Source organism: Triticum urartu, chromosome 7A (genome assembly GCF_056163025.1).
Source record: "Triticum urartu cultivar PI428250 chromosome 7A, HENAU_Tu73, whole genome shotgun sequence".
NCBI lineage: Eukaryota > Viridiplantae > Streptophyta > Magnoliopsida > Poales > Poaceae > Triticum > Triticum urartu.
In genome coordinates this window covers 414729439-414750456 of record NC_141879.1, presented here as the reverse complement: position 1 = coordinate 414750456, position 21018 = coordinate 414729439, and the positions used below count along the sequence as shown (strand labels likewise).

General features: G+C 44.6%; 1 protein-coding gene across 1 annotated transcript; it reads left to right on the top strand.

Annotated features, from left to right (window-relative positions):
• The first annotated feature begins 8904 nt into the window (after nt 1–8904).
• LOC147959788 (uncharacterized) lies at nt 8905–12302 on the top strand. Its single transcript, XM_087532899.1, has 6 exons — nt 8905–9314; nt 9444–9813; nt 10272–10363; nt 10463–10988; nt 11058–11336; nt 12069–12302. Exons 1-6 carry the CDS (start codon nt 8905–8907, stop codon nt 12300–12302), a joined length of 1911 nt encoding a protein of 636 aa, XP_087389025.1.
• The last annotated feature ends 8716 nt before the right edge of the window (nt 12303–21018 follow it).

Here is a 21018-nt window from a genome sequence, read left to right as displayed (position 1 = left end):
GAGCAAGTGCATGTACTTCAAATTTGAATTGTGCACATAAAATCATTGAAAACTCACTTAATGCATAAAAATATCCAAACGAACCCCGAAAAATCACAAAAAATAACACAACACTCCTGTTGTTCTATGTTGACACGAGAAATTTTCTTAAAAGCAATAAGAGGCACTGGATATCATTTCGTCCCCAAAAGTGGTGCGTTCCCTACCGAAACCATAATGCTTGTTGTGAGAAGCTCTGGTTTGTGAGAAGCTTATACCCAAACCTGCCCCAAATGGGACAAAAAATTTACCACGGCATGTGGATGCCGCTCCATGATAGCATGCCAAGTTTCAAGAATTTCAGACGAGCTTTGTATTTACTAGAATTTAAAAACCAGGCATCTCAATGTATTGCCGGCAATCAACAGTGCCCTGGCGTTTGAAATTCATTCCCATTTATTGCATGGGACCTAAGCTTGCACCCAAGGACACAGATTTGATTTTTCAATCGATTTATATGCACTAGAGCATGTGCATGTAGTTCAGATTTGAATTATGCACATAAATGCATTGAAAACTCACTTAATGCATAAAATTGTCCAAACAAACCCTAAAAAATCACAAAAAATAGCACAACACTCCTGTTGTTCTATGTTGACACGAGAAATTTTTTGAAAGCAATAAGAGGCAATGGATATCAATTCATCCCCAAAGGTGGGGCGTTCCTACCGAAACCATCATGCTTGTTGTGAGAAGCGCTGGTTGGTGAGAAGCTATGGTTTGTGAGAAGAATATACCCAAACCTGCCCCAAATGGGACAAAGAATTTACCACGGCATGTTGATGCTGCTCCATGGTAGCATGCCAAGTTTCATGAATTTCAGACGAGTTTTGTATTTACTAGAATTTAAAAAGCAGGCATCTCAATGTTTTGCCGGCAATCAACGGTGCCCTGGTGTTTGAAATTCATTCCCATTTCTTGCATGGGACCTAAGCATGCACGCAAGGACACATATTTGATTTTTCAACCGAATTATATGCACTAGAGCATGTGCATGTAGTTCAAATTTGAATTGTGCACATAAAATCATTGAAAACTCACATAATGCATAAAAATATCCAAACGAACCCCGAAAAATCACAAAAAAATAACACAATACTCTTGTTGTTCTATGTTGACATGAGAAATTTTTTGAAAGCAATAAGAGGCAATGGATATCGTTTTGTCCCCAAAGGTGGGGCATTCCCTACCGAAACCATAATGCTTGTTGTGAGAAGCTCTGGTTTGTGAGAAGAATATACCCAAACCTGCCCCAAATGGGACAAAGAATTTACCACGTCATGTTGATGCTGCTCCATGATAGCATGCCAAGTTTCATGAATTTCAGACGAGTTTTGTAATTACTAGAATTTAAAAACCAAGCATCTCAATTTTTTTGCCGGCAATCAACGGTGCCCTGGTGTTTGAAATTCATTCCCATTTCTTGCATGGGACCTAAGCATGCTCGCAAGGACACATATTTGATTTTTCAACCAATTTATATGCACTGGAGCATGTGCATGTAGTTCAAATTTGAATTATGCACATAGATGCATTGAAAACTCACTTAATGCTTAAAAATGTCCAAACGAACCCTGAATAATTCCAATTCTTTTATGATCACTACAGATAAAAGGTCTAGCAATTCAAACACCGTCCATGGCCACTATGACCCCATTCTGTAATTCAAATCAAGATGAAAAATCAAGTAGATCCCGCACAGTTTATTATAACCAACTGTGTGAGATGCAGCACAAAATATCTTCGGACCATGTCTGAATAAGGGACCGTGTCTGATGACACTTTTCGTGCCAGTTTTTTGGCTGAAGCGATTCCAAATTTTCTTCTTGCGCAGAAATATGTACCTCCTCGCCTCGTCCCCCTTACCAAAAGCCACATTTCCCCTGTTTCCGCCTTCCTTTCCAAGTTGAAACCTTCACTCCTTGCTTGCAGCGCCGTCGCCTCCTCGTCGGCGACCCTCCTTCACGCTGCTCGGCCTCGCCTATCTAGGCAGGTAATCCACACCCGACCCCCATCCTCATCCTCCGATCGCCGGCATGAACACCCCGACCGCCAGCACGAACGCGACACCTTCCACCCAAATCACCGACCCCTCCACCAAATAAGCACCGGCCTAAGCTATGGTGCATGCAGTATAGCCAGGACCTCAAGGAGCATTTGGCAGCGGAGAAGCAAAATCGCGGCCGCACGCGCGGATGAGGTCATGATGGCTGCCATTCGTGCCGACCCCCAGATCTTGGAGGAGCACCTCGCCATCGAGGCCACTGTTGATGCCTCGCGCGCCGATGCCGTGACACGGTTGGCTCCTTTAAATGATAGTTCGTGGCATTTTCTCGAGGCCACCTTCGGTGCCTTCGACGAAGACTACAAGGTGTTTTCTCATCATGCACGTGCTTACCTCATCTCGAGAGCTAGCAGGTTGGTGCCCGGAGCGGCTCAGGCAAGTCACCGCTACAACAAGGGCACCCACGATGCAGAGGCCTCACCCTCTTCCATGTCCAAGGAGCCAATCGTGATCGATATCTTCGACAATGAGGAGTAGCTTGTCTTATTAGCTCACTATAAGGACCCATGTTCAGTTTGCTAGCTACTGCCTTTCCTTAACAAATTCTAGTGAATTGTGCTATCTACGTTTACCATGCAATCTTCTGCTATAGTATATATGTTCTATATGTCGTGCAATGTGGTGTTCAGTTAACTGCTTGGTTCAATTCTACAAATGTGATGTTCAATTCTTCAGGGTGCCATATTTCCAAGTTGTTAAGCATGCTTGGTTTGGTTAACTATCTGATCTTCTATTAGGAGTATGTTATATGGTGCAATGTGGTGCTGAGTTAACGTTTGGTTCATTTGTTGTGGTGTTTAGTTAACTACTTGGTTCAATTCTGCAATGCGGTGTTCAATTGATGTGGCTGCATTCCGTTATTGTATACCATGTGAGGAATAAATAGAATTTGGCTGTACCTAAAACATGAGAAACAAATACAATTGCTATATTTCCAAGTTGTTAAGCATGCTTGGTTTGGTTAACTGTCTGATCTTCTATTAGGAGTATGTTATATTGTGCAATGTGGTGCTCAGTTAATGTTTGGTTCATTTGTTGCGGTGTTTAGTTAACTGCTTGGTTCAATTCTACAATGCGATGTTCAATTGGTGTGGCTGCATTCTGTTATTGTATACCATGTCAGGAATAAATCGAATTTGACTGCACTTAATACATGAGAAACATATACAAGTGCTATATTTGCTAGTTCTTAATCATGCTTGGTTTGGATAAATGGGTTTTCCATGTGGCTTGAATTAATCTGATGAATCTGCAATGTGCCTATTTTTCATCAACATATTTTACTGATAGCATGCAAACCCTTACTTAACCTGATGACTAACTACCTTATATGTGTTGCAGGGAAACAATGGAAAGCACTAAGGTTTACAAGATGGTACTAACTATTATCCCTTGCCTTTTTTATTCCTTTACCCCGTTTCCAATATAGAGAAGATATTTATGCACATCCTTGTTTTCAGTGTTCACTAATGATTACCTCTCAAACCACCTCTATGGTCAAGAGGCGAGGAAAGTTTTCATACAACACCCACGGTTCAATATTGAAGTGTTCCTGAAGAGGTCGAAGGATGGACGGTCAATCATCCATAGGCACTGGCCTAAAGTTGCAAAGACCTTCAACATCAATGAAGGCTTAATATTCGCCTTCCGCTTCAGCAGTTTTCCAGATGAGATGCATCTCTCTATGTACCATCTATGATGCTAATTTCGAAAGGTTCTAGATGTTGCATGTGAAACTTGCTGCTGGTGCAGTTGTGTAATGGGGTAGCTGAGTGCAGAAGCTATATCATGTTGTACTCCGATGTATTTCAATTATGAAATCTTGCTTCCTTAATATGGAAATGGAATATATTATGTGCTTAATATGAATGTCAATTAGATTAGTAAATGGATTATTAATAATAGGGCAATTAGCCCACTAATTGGCCAATTAGCTTGCTAATTGGGTTTTCCTATTGCTAACGGTTAATGAGAAAACACCGCGGGCGATGACCTCAAGCAACACACACAGTTTCTAGGAATAAACCTTGTTGGATCAATGAACAATCACACACGACATTCTCTTCAAAACTGTTTGCGTTATGCCACCTTGCGCAAACGTTTTCCTTGTAGTGACTGTGTGGGATGTATATACAAACGGAAACGTTTATTGGTGACTGACTGTGTGGGATGTACTTACGACCGGAAATGATTTCACCTGTATAATTGTATTTTTTGAGCACTACTGTACGTATTTTTGTATTTGAGTACTAGCCGGTCGCACACAACCTCATTTTGCTGAGCATGTGTGCCAGGAGGGCATATCCCCAACAGTTTCTGGGTCATGTGGGAAGGACCCCCCTATCGCCCACACTCACTTGGCGATGATTGTGAATGCCGTCGCGGAAAGGGGTTAAAAACCGTTTGTTTAGGAACGACGCGTACTAGTGCATGGAAGGATCTCATGTAGAAATACAACCTGCAAAACGACGAAGTGATGAATTCACCGTGGGATGATAGGCACGAGTGGATCTCGGCTTACTACAAGGAAATTTTCTATGCTGGGATGACTTCCACGCAGAGAAGCGAGAGCCTGAACCGCATATTGAAGAAAAACTTTGTCAATGAGAAGCATGATCTCCATCTGTTTGCTCAATAGGTGGACAAGTGCATTCAGACCAGGAAGGAAATCGAGCACACAGAGGCAGTAGCCAATGAGGTGAATTAAATGTCCATAAAAAACTGCTAAATATAACTACAAAAACAAAAAAAATCATTTCTCTGATTCGTAAGGCTGCATTTTTGATCATGCAGTCAGAGGTAAAGACAAAAACCCAGTTTGGGTTCGAAGTTCAGCTATCAAAAGTGTATACAAGGGTAGTTTTTGCAGATTTCAAAGAAACATTCTACCGCGACACTACATTGAGAGCAGAGCGGTGCCCTGAGAACCCGACAAAGTACCTCGTACAACACTACAACAGATCAGATGCATTTGAGTGGGCAAGGCATAATTTCCAAGTGGTCGCCGATGAATAGAAAGGTGTCTATGAATGTGAGTGCAAACTCTAGACACACACAGGTGCGACTCGCTAGCAAAAAATATATCCTAATTTATGATAGTCATGCTTGAAAGCTCACTTACTGAACTTTTAAAATCCACATGCATGAGTAATTCACAAAACCAAGTGAAGTTCACTTCCTTAAAATGAACAAATAACAAAAAATGTGTTTATTAATTTCAAGTAGTTCACTTCCAAAACAAAAGAAATCATGTGTTGTCTGCAGGGCTCTTTTGCGTCCATGTGTTATGCATGCTTTCTCACCTGAGAGTACTTAAGATTCCTGAGATGTAAATCATGAAAAGATACACCCGGAACACAAGATCAAATACAAAGTTTGACAGAAGAGACTATGAACAAACAACACTAGATGGAAGTTCGCTTTTTTGCCGTAGAAAATTGCTGACAGAAATAGCGAAGGACCTTGCAAACAGAGCGACAAGGTCCAATGCTGGATGCCACAGAGCGTTGTCTGGTATGAGGGCACTGATCAAGGAAGTTTATGTGCTCAATGAATTAGAAGAAGAAGCAGCAAAAATAAAGCAAGCAGAGAAATCCCAGCATGACAATAATACCGAGCAAGTAGAAAATACCAAACACTGCGCAATTGGTGCAATCAAAAAAGAAACAATTCTTCCACCTCATGGTTCAAACATAAGAGGAAGGAAGAAAGGGGGCGATGCAACCCCAAAAAAGGTTGCATGCAAGGAGAAAATTGATGACAAAAACAGTAAGCCACAGCCTGAGCTGGAAAGTGATGGTCAGTCACTGGGAATAAACAGGTGCAGGACGTGTAATGAAATCAGTGGCCACAATTCCAGGAAATGTAAAAAAAGACATGAACAAGAAAACCATGGACATGGCGATGCACAACCAAACAGAGATTCCGCTGATAACACTAAGAAATGGACGAAACCAAGACGTTGTAGCATCTGCAAAAAGAGGAAGAGACACAATTCAAGAACCTATCCCAAAAAACAAGATTAGGAAATGAGGAAGACGAAAAATATGAAATCACAGAAGATGGTGACACAACTCAAGTAGAAATGGCTTAGAAGAAGAAGATGAAGAAGAAGAAGAAGAGAGTGGAGAGGAAGAGAGTGAAGAGGACAACTAACATGATGAAACTGGAGAAGGAGTGGATTGTGAAGAAGTAGATGAAGAAGAGGAGGAAGAGGAATAAGAGAGTGAAGAGACGAAGAACATGATGAAGCAATGCCCACAAGACCACCAAATAGAAGACACAAAACACAAGGGAATGCTGCTGTACAAAAACAACTGAGAATGACAACACATACAAAAAAAAAGGTAGGGGCACCAAAGGATGCAGTTCACACCGCTGGAAAAAAAAGCCGCCATCAACGATCATGCGAGGAGCAAAGAAAGTTGCAGTTCACAACACTGGAAAACAAAAGCCGCCATAAACCAGCACGCGAGGAGCAAAGAAGGTTGCACTTCATAGCGCTGGAAAACAAAAGCCGCCATCAACCAGCACGCGAGGGTCTACAAACACAACGGTGCAAAGACAAGAACCAGCAACACCGCCACGGAAAACAAAAGAAAGTGCAACATTAGACACACTCCAGTCACCGCGAAGAAGCAGCAGGTTAATGACCAAATAGATGCAGTTCAATAAATTAATCATATATGTAGCAGTTTACATATATGTATGACTTATGTATCAGTTTAAATTTTGTGTAAACACAAATTTCCCACTGACTATGAGTTCTTCAACTAAACAATACGAGAGAAATGATGTATAGAGTAAACCATATATATAGGAGTCTGGAGTAAACATTGACACATTTTGATCCACAACCCATAAAAATGCAGTTAGCACATAGACAACATGAAGTTCTGACTTATAATCCAAGAAGTTCAGATCACAAAAGTACTTATTACAAATCACATCAAAAAATGAAGCATTCGATACACAAAAGTACTTATTACAATCGACCTCATAACCTTACACTACTAGGAAAACGCTTATACACAGTAGGATAGTAGTAGCGCTGGAAAGAAGCAAACACTGCTGCTATTTAGCAGTAGCGCTTTTCCTGGAAAGAGCTACTAGTAACTCCATAGTAGTAGCGTTGTGAAGCAGAAATGCGCTACTACTATGTTGGACCAGACGAGGCCACCGATTGTTTTTGTAGTTGTAGCGGTGTATAGAAAAAAGTGCTACTACTAACAGTTTAGTAGCAGTGCTCTGTTTTTATCCGCCGCTACTGCTAGTGGGCCCCACTTAGTAGTAGCGCTTTTCCTGGAAAGCGCTACTACTAAGTCCAATAGCAGCAGCGCTTTTGCAAAGCAGCGCTACTGCTAGTTGCGGGTGGTGCCACCTTTTCCACCCCTTCCCCTCCTCTCCGCCACTTTGCCCTCTCTCCCCCTCCTTTCCCATCTCCCCTCTAGCTCCACCATTGTTTCTCTTCTTCTCTCTTCCTCCTACCTCTCTTCTCTCATCATTAATGGGACCCTCCTCCATAAATGTCCTCTCTCTTTCTCCTACACCTCTCTTCTCTCCCCCATTAATGCCCCCATCCACCATAACCCCTCTCCATTAGTTAGCTAGCTAGATTCACCTCTGCTCCCCAACAACTAGATCTACCTAGCTATTTAGCCAACCACACGTGCTCTGTCGCTCGTTCTCTCTCATCATCTAATTAACTGCGTGCTCTCAGTCTCTCTCGGGAGATATATATAGGTGAGTAAAAAGTTGTTCATTTCAAGAATGGGAATATGTGTGTGAGTGAGAATATGTGTGTTTGGGATATATATATATATATATGGAGAGATTTGTGCTAGTGACATGCCCTCGAGTTGCTTATGTTTTGCCGAAATGTAGATTTATTTCCATTTTGGTGAATTTCGAGAAAACTCATATGTCCTATTTTTAGGCAAGGTCATGCGAAAATTTTATATATATGACTTTGAAGCATTAATTATTTATTTCATAACGCTTTTGCTTGTTATACCGTGCAGTCGGTCATGAAGGTGAGTGGATGGAAGGTGGAGCGGTACATGCAATCCGCGGTGATGGACATGTATGCAAATAATCGGACTAGGATTAGATGTCTGTGTGCAAGAGGCAAGGAAGGAGTCCTTTTGGACCCTTTTTATCATGGCACTTTGAAGGCGCACCTGCTGATGAATGGTTTCGTGGATGGCTATACTCAGTGGATAAGTGAAGAAGATGATGATGAGGACGTCCACATGGCAGGGAATAACGACATGGGGCTAGACGAAGAGATGACTGATCGACAAGAAGATGATGGCACCGGACATGTCGGCGGGGAAGAGTCCGGAAATGACGACGGCGGCGGAGAAGATTTCGGACATGGCGAAGAAGAGTCCGGACATGGCGGAGAAGAGGCGGCGGTCATGCCGTAGTCTTCGATGCTACTAAGTGTAGTTGTCCAGGACCCTCATGTTCGAGACCTCCTTCGCAAGAGTACGACTAGCGAGGGAGCTGCTTCTAGAGAGGAGGCCAAGCTGGCGCAACTTCAAGTATACTCGAGGACTCCATTGTATGACGGTTGCGATCCTGAGGTGACCCGCTTGAGTTTCACGCTCGATCTTCTAAAGACGAAGGCCAAAAACAAATGGACAGACAAAAGCCTCGAATAGCATTTGAAGTTTCTACGTAATAAAGTTCTTCCTGCGGGGAACCTGTGTCCTACTAGTGTCAAGGAGTCCAAGAAAATCATTTTCCCTTTTGATTTGCCGCACATTAGGTACCACGCATGCATCAACGACTGCATCATGTATCAGGGGGAGCACGCGGGAAAAACCAGTTGTCCAGTGTGCAAGGCTTCTCGATACAAGAAGGCGGGAGAGAAAGCTCCTCAGAAAGTTGTATGGTACATTCCGATCACTCCCCGTCTGCAGCGGTATTTCGTAGATCCTAAGGAAGCAAAGCTCATGCGCTGGCACATGGAGAGGAAGAAGCCCGACGATGGAGATGATCCGAGGTTGAGACACCTCGTAGATGGTAGCCAGTGGAGAGCATTCAACGCCGTATATGGATTTGCTGCAGAAGATCCAAGGAACATCGTGCTTGGTGCGAGTACCGATGGCATGAATCTGTTTGGAAACCAGAACACCAACCACAACACATGGCTCGTGTTTGTATGGATGTACAACCTCCCCCCATGGAAGTGCATGAAGAGAAAGTACATACACATGAGCATGTTGATTCAAGGGCCGAAACAATCGGGAAATAGTATTAACCTGTATATGGGGCTTCTGCAAGAGGAGCTAGACACATTATGGAATACACCGGCATGAACATGGGATGCCAGCAAAGGAGAATATTTCCATATGAGAGCCGCGCTGATGATGATGGTGCACGACTATCTCGGTTATGGGTACACCTTAGGCCAGGTGTGCCACGGATACTATGGATGCACGAGGTGCATGGATGATACAACATCTCAGCAGCTTACGTCAACGAAAGATTGTCCGTCCAGGAAAATCGTGTACATGGGGCATCGTAGATGGCTCGAGAAGGATAACCCATGGAGAAAGCGTGGAGATCTATTCAATGGGTTAGCTGAGCTTCGAGGACCTCCACGTAAGAGGAACGGCGCTGAAATCGGCGAGCTATTGAGAAACTGGGAACAATGCCCCGCGCCGGGAAAGATCAAAAAGGTGCCGGAGCCGTTGCTGAAGGTATGGAAAATGAGGTCTATTTTCTGGGACTTGGAGTACTGGCCCAATCATGACACACCTCATTGCCTTGGTCCAATGCATATCACGAAGAATTTCCTCGAGAGATTGCTTGCCACTCTGATGAACATGCTGGAGAAGACCAAGGATGGGCCGAAGGTAAGGAAAGACTTGGAAGATTTGAAGATCAAGAAAGATCTCCACCATAAAAAGTTGATGGAGGAGACGGAGACGGAGATAGAGTAGGGGGAAAGGGGCAGAAAAGTCAACAAGAAGGAGGATAATTATTGCCCCCTTCTTGCTTCACCTTAAGTGCGAAGGAGATCGATCAATTCATCAAGTGCCTTATGGGAATCAAAGTCAGTTCCGGTTACTGTGGGAAGATAAGCAGATTTCTAGACCCCAAGAACAAAAGGTTCGGCGGGATGAAATCTCATGACTGTCATGTGATGATGACGCAGATACTCCCGGTTGCCATTAGAGGGATGATGGAGGAGCACGTCCGTGACACGCTTAATGGTCTCTGCAAATTCTTCGACGTTATATCTCGAAAGTCCATAAGTGTGAAGCAGCTCCGAAGGCTACAGGAAGAGATCATTGTCATACTATGTGAGCTTGAGATGTACTTCCCGCCCGCATTCTTTGATGTCAGGGTGCATCTATGTGTCCACATCATGGACGACATCATCAACCTTGGGCTGACATTCCTTCACAGCATGATGCCGTTACAAAGGATGAATGGGGTCATCAAAGGATTTGTTCGTAACATGTCCCGTACGAAAGGGAGCATCGTCCAGGGGTATCTGACGCATGAGTGTGTCTCCTTTTGCGATAATTATATAACCGTCGGAGACCCTGTTGTTGGTTTGCCCGTCAAGAAGCACGATGGGAAGCTTGAAGGAGATGGTCACAACAACGGCCGGAGGGAATTGCACATGGACTACTCAGATAGATGGAACGACGTTGACAGGGCTAACTTAGTAGTGATACAACACCTAGATGTGGTAGATGATTATGTGGCACAACACAAAGAAACCATCGCAAAGAAGTACCGTGATAAGGGGATGCTCAATATGGATGACGAAGTTACTTTAGAGCACAACGCCACTTTCTTGCGCTGGTTTAAACAACAAGTTCTTGAAAATGCCCCGGAAGAGGGAAGTTCGGAAGGATTGCTCGTACACACCTTAGCACATGGCCCCGCACCCAAGCTCTCGACCTATTAGTCCTATGATATCAATGGGTAGATGTTCTACACGGAGGCCAAAGACATGGACAGTGATTACCAGAACTCTGGGGTGACAATTCAATGCATGATTGACGCCAACGTCACAACTGAGAGATTCTACGGAAGGGTCAAAGAGATCTGGGAGCTTGACTATGCTGGAATGCATGATGCGACGATGTTCCGTGTCAGATGGGCCAAGGACATCGTGAGAGAAAACATGTATTTCACCACCATGTCTATACCCGACGCGAAGAGCACTGCCGTGAACGTTAACGTCGTCGCCAGAAATGAGCTATGGGTACACTCTAAGCACGTGACACAATGCATCTTCATAACCGACCCGGCCAATCCCAGCCGTGTTGTCGTGAGGAGATCCAAAAGGAGCATCGCCGGAATGGATAGAGTAGCCAACGAGGAAGACTACGACCAATACGACAACCCGATGAGGGAAGATGACGATGAAGCATACATGAAAAGAAGAATCAATACTACATTACCTAAGAAAGATTGTAATCCATGGCTCCAGAAAAGTCACAAGGAGGGGCTCAATTACTCGGCAACGAACAAGAAAGGGAAGAAGCTCAATGTGAAACATCGTCGACGCAGCTGATCAGAAACCTACATTTATTTTGTGTACGTATCTATTATGTGTACGCACTTAAGTAGCCGTTATCGGTCAACTGATATGTTACCACCAAATGCATGGTTCCGGTGATATTCACGCAGTGGGGGAGAGGGAGACACCGTCGTCGGGAGAAAAACAAAAAAAAACAAAAACTGAAGGGGGAAAGCAGTACAAAAGAAAAAGAAAAGTAAACAGAAAAGGAAAGGAAAATAATAAATTAAAAAGAAAAGGAAAATAATAAAAGAAAAGGAAACTAAAACTAGAAAAGGAAAATAAAAAAGGAAAAAAAATAAAAATAGCAGTAGCGCTTGTTTGTGGACCAGCTCTATAGCTAAGTATTTTAGAATTAAAAAATAAAAATTGGAATAGTTAGTAGTAGCGCTGGTTTGGAAACAAGCGCTATAGCGCTTGTTTCCAAACGAGCGCTACCGCTACTGTGAGTTAACCCCCGCCATGCGGGCTCAAAATTTCACCAAGTCCTATTCCCCCCATCTCCACCTCGCCCCTGCACCCGCCGTCGATGCCCTCGCGACCTCGCCGCCGCTGGCCGTCGCCCTGCACCCGCCCTCGTCCTCGCCGGCATGTGCCCCTGTGCCCACCCTCGACCTTGCCGGCCCGCGCCACTGCACCCGCCCTTGACCTCGCCGGCCCGCACCCCTGCGCTTGTCCTCGACCTCGCCGGCCCGCGCCCCTGCGCCCGCCCTCGACCTAGCCGCCGCCACTCTCGACCTCGACGTTGCCGCCCTCTCCACTGTGTCATAAGTCTCTCCCTCTCCTCTCCCCTGCCCTCCTCTCTCTCTCTCCTCTCTCTCCCTCTCTAAGTGTTGGATGTATGAACCCTAGCTAGGATATGTAGCAGAGAGAGCAATTTAGTTTTGGGCAATTTAGCAAATTTAGTTTAGGGAAATTTAGCAAATTTAGTTTAGGGAAATTTAGCAAATTTAGTTTAGTGCAATTTAGTTTAGTGTATATAAAATACCTATAAATAAAAAATAGTAGCAAATTGGTTTTTGTAGGTATAAAAAACAGTAGCTAAAATTTATAAAAACTGTAGCTATTTAGGGCAGTGGCAAATATAGCTAGGGCCAACTTTTTTAGTGAATGAGCAAATTTAGCTAGGGAAATTTGTTTAGGGCAGTAGCTAATGCAATAGCTAATTAATTAGGGTCAGTAGCAGAGAGAGAGAGAGAGAGAGATCATTTAGGAAAAAATAGTAGCAAATAAAAACTAATGCAATAGCCTATACAATGTTGTTGTTTTTAACACTTGGTTAATTTGCTAAGTCCTGGAAATCTTTCGTATAATGTTGCCATGTTCTCTTGAGATAGCATCAAATCTGTTACATGAACTTGTGCCAATTGTCGAAAATTATCTGAGTGGCCTATGTTTTGCCGGAATGTTGATTCATTTCCATTTCGGTAAATTTCAGGCGCTCCATATGTCCACTTTTTAGCAAAGTTCATGCCGAAAATTTCCGTGATTTTCGGCATGACTTGTGCTAGAAACTAGGACATATGGAGTACCTGGGATTTGCCAGAAGGGGAATGAATCAACATCTGACCAAATATAGGCCCTTTTTTCTCTTCATTATATCTTTTATTTACAATTGTTGAATAGGAAACATGTCTACCGACGTCGAAGTCGCGGGTGGTTCTACTCGCCTCGAAGACCCCATCGAGGCAGAAAATCACTATTTCGATTACCTGGATGCACTAGATGGGATTGCATGGTGGCGGCAGTGGCACCGACGCCACCCCCGACACCGACACCGACACCACCCCCAAGACCGGCAACGATGCCGTCGTAGCCGGTAAAGCACCAAAGAAGAAGAGGACACAAAGACGAAACGAGCTTGGCATCGGACAAATTGTGGTCACGGAGATGCACCCTAAGAAGTTAGAGCCAATGGCGCTGGAGGAAGCGCGTAAGTGCTGGGGCAATCAACTTGGATGCATCCTCAGGGAAACCGCAAACATCAACGACGAGAGGTTGAGCCTCATACCACATATGGAGAACATCCTCCTAAAGAAGTTGCACAATAGGTTCTTGTTCCCCGGCCTCAATGAAAAATAATATGAAGATCCGTGGGAAGACATCGCCATGGCAAAGATAAATGACAAGGCGATGGTGACGTTCACCAATGACTTGTCCGCCTGGAGAGTTCGGGTGAAAAAAGCAATTGCGAAGAATGAACCGTGGTCCAAGATTCATGCTGACAATCTGTCAATAAGGGAAGAGGACTTTGCAAAATTCAAGGAGAATTGCGCTAAAGAAAGTGTCAAGGCAAAGTCGGAGAAAATGAAGGCGCTTCAGGCCAGGAACACGCCTCCCCACCACCTCGGAAGCCGTCATTACGAGGGGAAGAGGGCTGTATGGGCCAAGGAGGACGCTGAACGTGAATGTCACAGAATCCCAGACCCCTTGACGGAGTTCACCGACCCGCTGGAGCATGACTAGATCAGGGGTCGGTACAAGTGGGACAAAGAAAAAAAAAGCTCTTTTACACGGACCCGAACACAAGGGAGTTCATGGGACTTATGGTAATTGTTATATTACCACATTATCGTATTATAGCTTCCAATCAATTCGACTGCAATTTTTGTCACATTAGTAAACCATCCATGTTCCTTTTGCAGAAAGAGCAGCACCAAAAGGCAGCTGAAAGCGATGAGTTGTCACAGTCGTTGGTGAGGCCCAAGTGGGACACCCCATTCAACCGGGCCCATAACATACTAAAGAAGGTCCCGGTGGACAAGTCGCCGTCCTATGGACGTGTGCACGGCGTCGGAGATGGTGCCTCGTGGACGACGTGCTACCCCGAGGAGCTAGAGGAAAGAAGGAAGAGATGCTCAGTCGTCACTCAGCAAAGTATCAACGAGAAGGTCAAGATTGCGGTTGATAAGACCAAAGCTGAGACCAAAGAAGAATTGCTTGGGGCCGTCTGTATAGCGGTCACTGACGCGGTGGTTAGCTTGATTCCGGCACTATGGGATTTCACGAAGAACAATCCAAATGCACGGCCAGAGGACTTTCCCATTCCCAGCTTTGTCAGGAGCAATTCGGTGAACACCAGAGCACCAGCACCTGCTCAAGCAATCACAATAGGTCCCGCTCCTATTCATAGCAGCCCGACCTCCGTCTCTTGCATGCTCGGTGGGCCTTCATCGTTGGCCGAGCTTGACGCCCTCATGGTAATTACATGTCATACCCTTTTCACCAGCATGTCTATAGTCTTCCATTTCAATTGCCTTTCGGATGTTTGACGTCGCAGACATGTCTCCTTCGTAGGCCAACGACACCCCGTGCACCCTACTCTACGACATCAAGGCCCAGAAGGTGGCCATGGGAAAGGCAATGATCATGAAGCCAAAGGACCACATGTTCCACAACCGAGAGATGCCCGATGGCATCTTCAAGGTTAACGTGGCCAATGTCTTTACGGGCTTCGAGGAATTGCCTCCTCCGGTACAAGTAGATGATGATGAGACCCCTAAGATGATTGGCGCATGCAAGAGCTGGTTCTTGCCTTGGACGAAGTCTCTTCTTCGTCTTGAGGCGCCCAGTATCACGCCAACGCCACCTTTGAAGAAGGTATGAACACCACCCCACCTACCACATTACCTGCACCTGTCATGGTCAGTGATAGCGGACGACGCGAGGGAGAGCCTCCATTAGTGATAGATGATGTAGCCCCCGTTATTAAAGAAGCAAATGTTGATGATGGCATGGAGTATGATGACCCAGACAAGTATTTCAATACCGCCTATGATGATGGAGGATTGATGGCTCGGGACGGCGAAGACTCAGGGTATGAGCATGGAGATGATGACTTGATGCTGCCTGATTTGCCGGAGCCAGAACGTCATAAGGTGGAATGCAAAAAGTCTCTCTTCAAGCGATCCTCGCAGGAGACGCCTCCAGATGCCGCCTGTACCCAGCAACCCCCCGAGGCCCGTCCACTAATTAGCCCGACGAAACTCGAGGTGGTGGTTAGGGAAGGTATGGTGGGCTCACTATCGTCACCTGCCAAGAAGCAAAGGAGGAGATCGGACAAGAAAGGCCCTAAAGGAGCCAGAGCTGCTTCAAGCAGCCAGCCGCCTTTGGAGCCCCGGGTGGTAGACAGAATACCTATCGAAGGTGCGCAGCGCTTGCATGTCGCTGGCCAGCCGATCCTACCTGCGAAAGCGCTAGAGCACATACTGAACAATGATCTAAGGAGACTCCATGAAGATGTGTTGGCCAGAGAGAAAAGCCTTCTGGTCGCAAAAAACCAGGATACCCGCTTTACGCGGCTCAGGTGTCGGGTGGGAGGTTGTACGCCGAGAGATGGCCTGCGAATAAGTTCACCCTGCGATTTGACTACATCTACGACATGTTCCACATGACCAAGATGGATTTCCAGCTCATCCGCATGTATGCGTTGTATCTGAACTACTTCATCAGGGTCGAGAACATCAAATATATCTGCGTTGTGGACCCGTTCTGTATGCACGAGAGCTTCTTGGCAGTTTGCAAAGAGTACCGTGACTATGCGAGCAGGTACCTTGGCGAATTCATGATCGCTAGTAAGGACACGAAAGTGATTCTCTTTCCTTATCATCCCACGTAATTCATCCGCACATATCCTTTCGTAAGTGTTAATCATTCCTTTGCAAGCATGGAGGATAATTTGGGGTGTACTTAATTTGCGCAGCGGGGTGGGGGGCGCCGTCCACATCGTTCTGTCCCCGGAATACTCCCATGCGATGTACTTGGAATCATCAAAGAACCTCAGGAAAAAAGGATTACAAGCACATAAAGAGTGTTCTCGATAGTGCCCTGTTAACCTTCAGCCTGTCTGGTGGATATATCATGGTGAAAAAGTACAGGAATTGCGGGCTGGCTTTTGGTCATAAGACTGACTTCTACTGCATCCAGCAACCGCACACCAGTATGGCTGATGGATTCTACCTCATGCATCACCTGCTCAAGTATAGAAGGGATAATCAACGCCTTCGCATGTCACCTACTACCAACGATGCTGAGATTGTCAGCTGGGCCACAAGCATAGGAAGGACACCGAATCATTGAATCAGAGCTGAGTTTTATCACGTACAGTGTGAACTTGCCCAAGTGATCCTGAAGCAGGTCCTCGGACCAATAGGGATGTTCTACCATGGGACAATCACACGGGAAGATGTTCGAGCACTGCTACTCGCTCAACGTCTGCACCTGAAGCCTTTCAAGAAGCTCGGGTGCTTCCTCCCTGACTATGAAGATTGGACCGCTGACATGGAGGACCGATTGTTGATGACAATGTGTCACTACTATCTTTCTATGGCACAACTTTGAATTTATGCACAATGAAACTATGTGATGTAACTAAACTGTGGTCCTGAACTAGCGTAGATCGCTCTAGTTAATTTAGTTTGGGTATGAGGAACTCTGTCATTTATGTTTACTATTGGTTGTTTATATTTTGCTCCCGGCTACCTCTTTGTTCTCTTAAGTACATTATGTTGCATATTATCGTTCAATTCATCAACTCACGATGCAGGTACATAGATCAGAGATGGCGAAGGGCTACTACGCCGTATACGTTGGGAGGGTTCCAGGAGTCTACGACCACTGGGCAGCCGCTTAGGCCCAGGTGCACAGGTTCCCAGGTGCTAGCCATAGTGGGTTCGACAGCAGAGCCGAAGCAGAAAGTAGTTACTTGAGGTGGACACTCCAGCATGAGCAGGGGCGGGACCGCCGATACTACATAGTCGCGCTCTTGCTCATGCTGATCGCTCTTCTCTTCTACATCATGGTTTAGATAGAGATGATGAAAGTTGTGTGTGTGCCATGACCATGCAGTTGCACTTCTTCTAGACATGACATTATCGCACTTGTGTATCGCTATTTTCGAGATGTGATGATATTTGTGTTGAATGATGATGACGATGATGGTATGATGAGACTACTGTATGTCTATGATATGATGATAATAGTGTATGTTTAGTATGATCTGATGAAACTATTGTATAGGGGGTGAGGGTTGGCGAAAGCAGGAACATTAGCAGTAGTGCTGGAGAGCACCTAGAAGTAGCGCTGGCTTAGCAGCAGCGCTTCATATGAACAAGCGCTACAGATAGTTGTCAGTAGTGCTGGTCCAGGAAGCGCTACTGCTAACAATACTTAGTAGTAGCACTGCCTATACCAGCGCTACTGCTACAACTTATCTATAGCGCACTAGCAGTAGCGCTGGACCCAGCGCTACTGCTATGCATATTTCAAGCACTACTACTAGGGTTTTCCCTAGTAGTGTTAACCAATCACGTCAAACGTGATTCTAACCATACGATCCTTGAGTTCAAAGAAGTTGAGGACAAAAACTTGCTAAGACTTCAGGCCACTATCAATGACAAATTCCTTCCAGCCTTTCTGCAGATACAGCTGCCCATCAACGCATACACGTTACTTGGCTGGTTTCAGGTGTCCATTGCCTAAAACAACTTGGAGAATTCCCTTCTTCTTGAGCCGGAGATACCTAACAGCTCGTTGGGGGATTTTCTGCAAAAAATAATAAAACTGTTTGAGGACGATACTAGCAGTACAATTCTCATACTATGCATAGAGCAGCAAAAACCTACACATAGTGCATACACGAGCTAGATGAAGTGCAGAATAGTCCAACAAGCAGTACAGATAAAATGCACGCTAGTATGTAGTACAGAACATGCTAATATGCAGTACGCTTCTAACTATCATGCAGTTCTTGAGAATAGTTGCATGTAGTACACACTGTACAAGCGGGAAAATTGTGAAAACTAGTAGTGCTCATCTAATATCTAAGCACTTCACATATTGTAACCATGCAAACTAAAACACGAGCTCCATGCACACAAGCAAAAAATAAAATAAAAACAAGATATAAGTGCAGAATGCAGTACACTTGAATAAAACAAAATAAGTGTGTTCCTAAAATACTAGAAGTTCAGACTAGTATGTAATTATACAACAAAAATAAAAGACACCACGAAAAAATCAGACCAAGCGAAAAATACCATCTTGTAGTGAGTCTCCATGTCTGTTGGTTTAAGCTGATGGATAAAAGGACTTGCGCGATCAAGGCCATGATGAAGCAGGGCAGAATAGAACGCAACAACGTTGATGTGGCCCATATCCAATCCTTCCATGAATACTGTGCCATATGCAAGCTGCTCCGTTCGCCCAGCTCGGCACAAGACCTTGTCACCCCGGCGAGCACAACGGGCCTATGAGCAAGTTGAGCAATCGCAGTGCACCTGGAGCCATCGCATAGAAAACCTAAAAAATGAAAAGAAATAAATAGAGGCTGGAGGAAGGAGAGAAGTTGCGGCTAGAGGAGAAATGAACTGTAAAGGAAGGTTAGAAGGTGGCCTACATTTATAGAAGAGGAATGCAAAAAGGTCTAGACATGCAGAAAATAAAAGTGAAAATTAAACGGGAGTTAATAAAACTTATTTTACCAAGAATGAAGGACAATCATTAAAGGCTTATGTTACCAAAGAAAAAGGACCAAAAAAGGTGTACTTTGAAGCTCTTCCCACCCACTAACCACAGCTCATTAAATATTTATATTTCTAAAAAATTATAATCTGCAAACCATTCTAAACAAAAGTGAATGCAGTTCATCAAAGTAATATCAGGCAGTTCACAATGTGTGTGCATGAAGTGCAGTACGTGCTTAAAATGAAGCACAAGAGAAGCACTTTCGTGCAGTGCACAACTCATAGACTCAGTGCACGTAATGCAGTCCGTAAGTGCAAGCAATGCAGTCTGCAACGTTGGTGCAAGTAGTCACAACGTTGGCACAAAAAAGGATGCATGCAGTGCAAAATGTGTACACCTATAGTACATGACTCTGACGAATGCAGTACACACCGTATATTAGAAAAAGAATACTTAAGAGGAAAAACAGTAAAAAATGCGACCAACATGCAGTGCAAAAAAAATGCATCTGCATATGTAGTGCCAAATGTGTACACATACAGTACACAAACTTGATGATTGCAGGGCAAAATGATTTACTAAGCAGAGCATGCCCTATGTTAGAAAAATATGTAAGAGGAAAAGTATAAAAAATTGACCACTCAGGTGCAACCAAGCCCCAGCCAGTCTCGTAGTAAGTCTGCGCCCATAGTAGGCAAGTCCAATCTGAGCCACGATGCATGGGGTCGGGCACACATGGGACCATACGTCAGAGAGGATAGAGCAGCGAGCGCCGTGTATAAGCGCCCAAATAAGTAACCAGAGGAGTTCGATACCGCAGCCTTGCCAAGGCTTATAAACAGGTCCGGCGCGCTCTCGGCGGGTGAGGTGGGACTGAACATTAGCGCACACACACAACGCATTGGGAACCAGCCATGCTGAGAGGCCTACTTGGGCCGAATGCATTTTCACACCCCAAACACAGGACCAAGACGCTAGAGTGGTTAAAATACCACAACCCACTAAAAAACAGTAAGTACAAAATTAAAACATCAAAGAAAAATGAGAAACTTCTTTTAAATGAATAACAACCACAAAAAAATGTGTGCGGACACTGGCAGAAACTACAGTTCGCTCTCATACTTAAAATGCAGGAAGCCCCAAGTCAACATACAAATGCAGTCCGTGATCTACAACAATGCGGTTCATCACGTGGAAGCAGGAAGTATTGTTACTTCTGAAATGCAGTTCCCTTTCTACTGCATTGCAGTAGGGTTAAAATCAAGAATGTAGCCCTGCTAGTTAAGCAAAGCAGTCCGATACACCTATCCACACTACCCTCCATCCACACAAAAGCTGCATCGCCATCATCTATATAAAAAGAGAAAATAAGAAAGAACTCCATCGAAAAATTAATGTGCATACATCTGTATGAATCCTAATCCGATCTAATACAGTATATGAAGAATAAAAATCAGTTGCATGCAGTACAATTTATGGACATAGGAAGTTCTATCATGATACCCAAGAAGTGCACTTACTAGGAAAATTCACCGAAAACACAATCATCACATTTTATGACAGTTGCGTGCATACCTGAATTTGTCACAAAAAAAGAGGCGACGACGTTTTGGATTTCCAACGCACTAAGATAGCCTCCACATAGCAGAACCTCTCTCTAGTTGCCACGTAACTGAAAACACAACCCCACCACGCTACCACCCCCTCCACCACTCTCGTGTCCTGTCACAGAGAGAAGAGGAGAGCAGAGGATAAAACACAACTGCTTCGCCCCCCCCCCCAAAAAAACCCCATTGCAGCTTATTCTCCTCACTTCCTTTCACTAACCTCTCTCTGCAAAACAAACGTGAGAGAGCAGAGGAGAGCCATGATGGATGCACCTTTGTACAAGTAGCGCCGC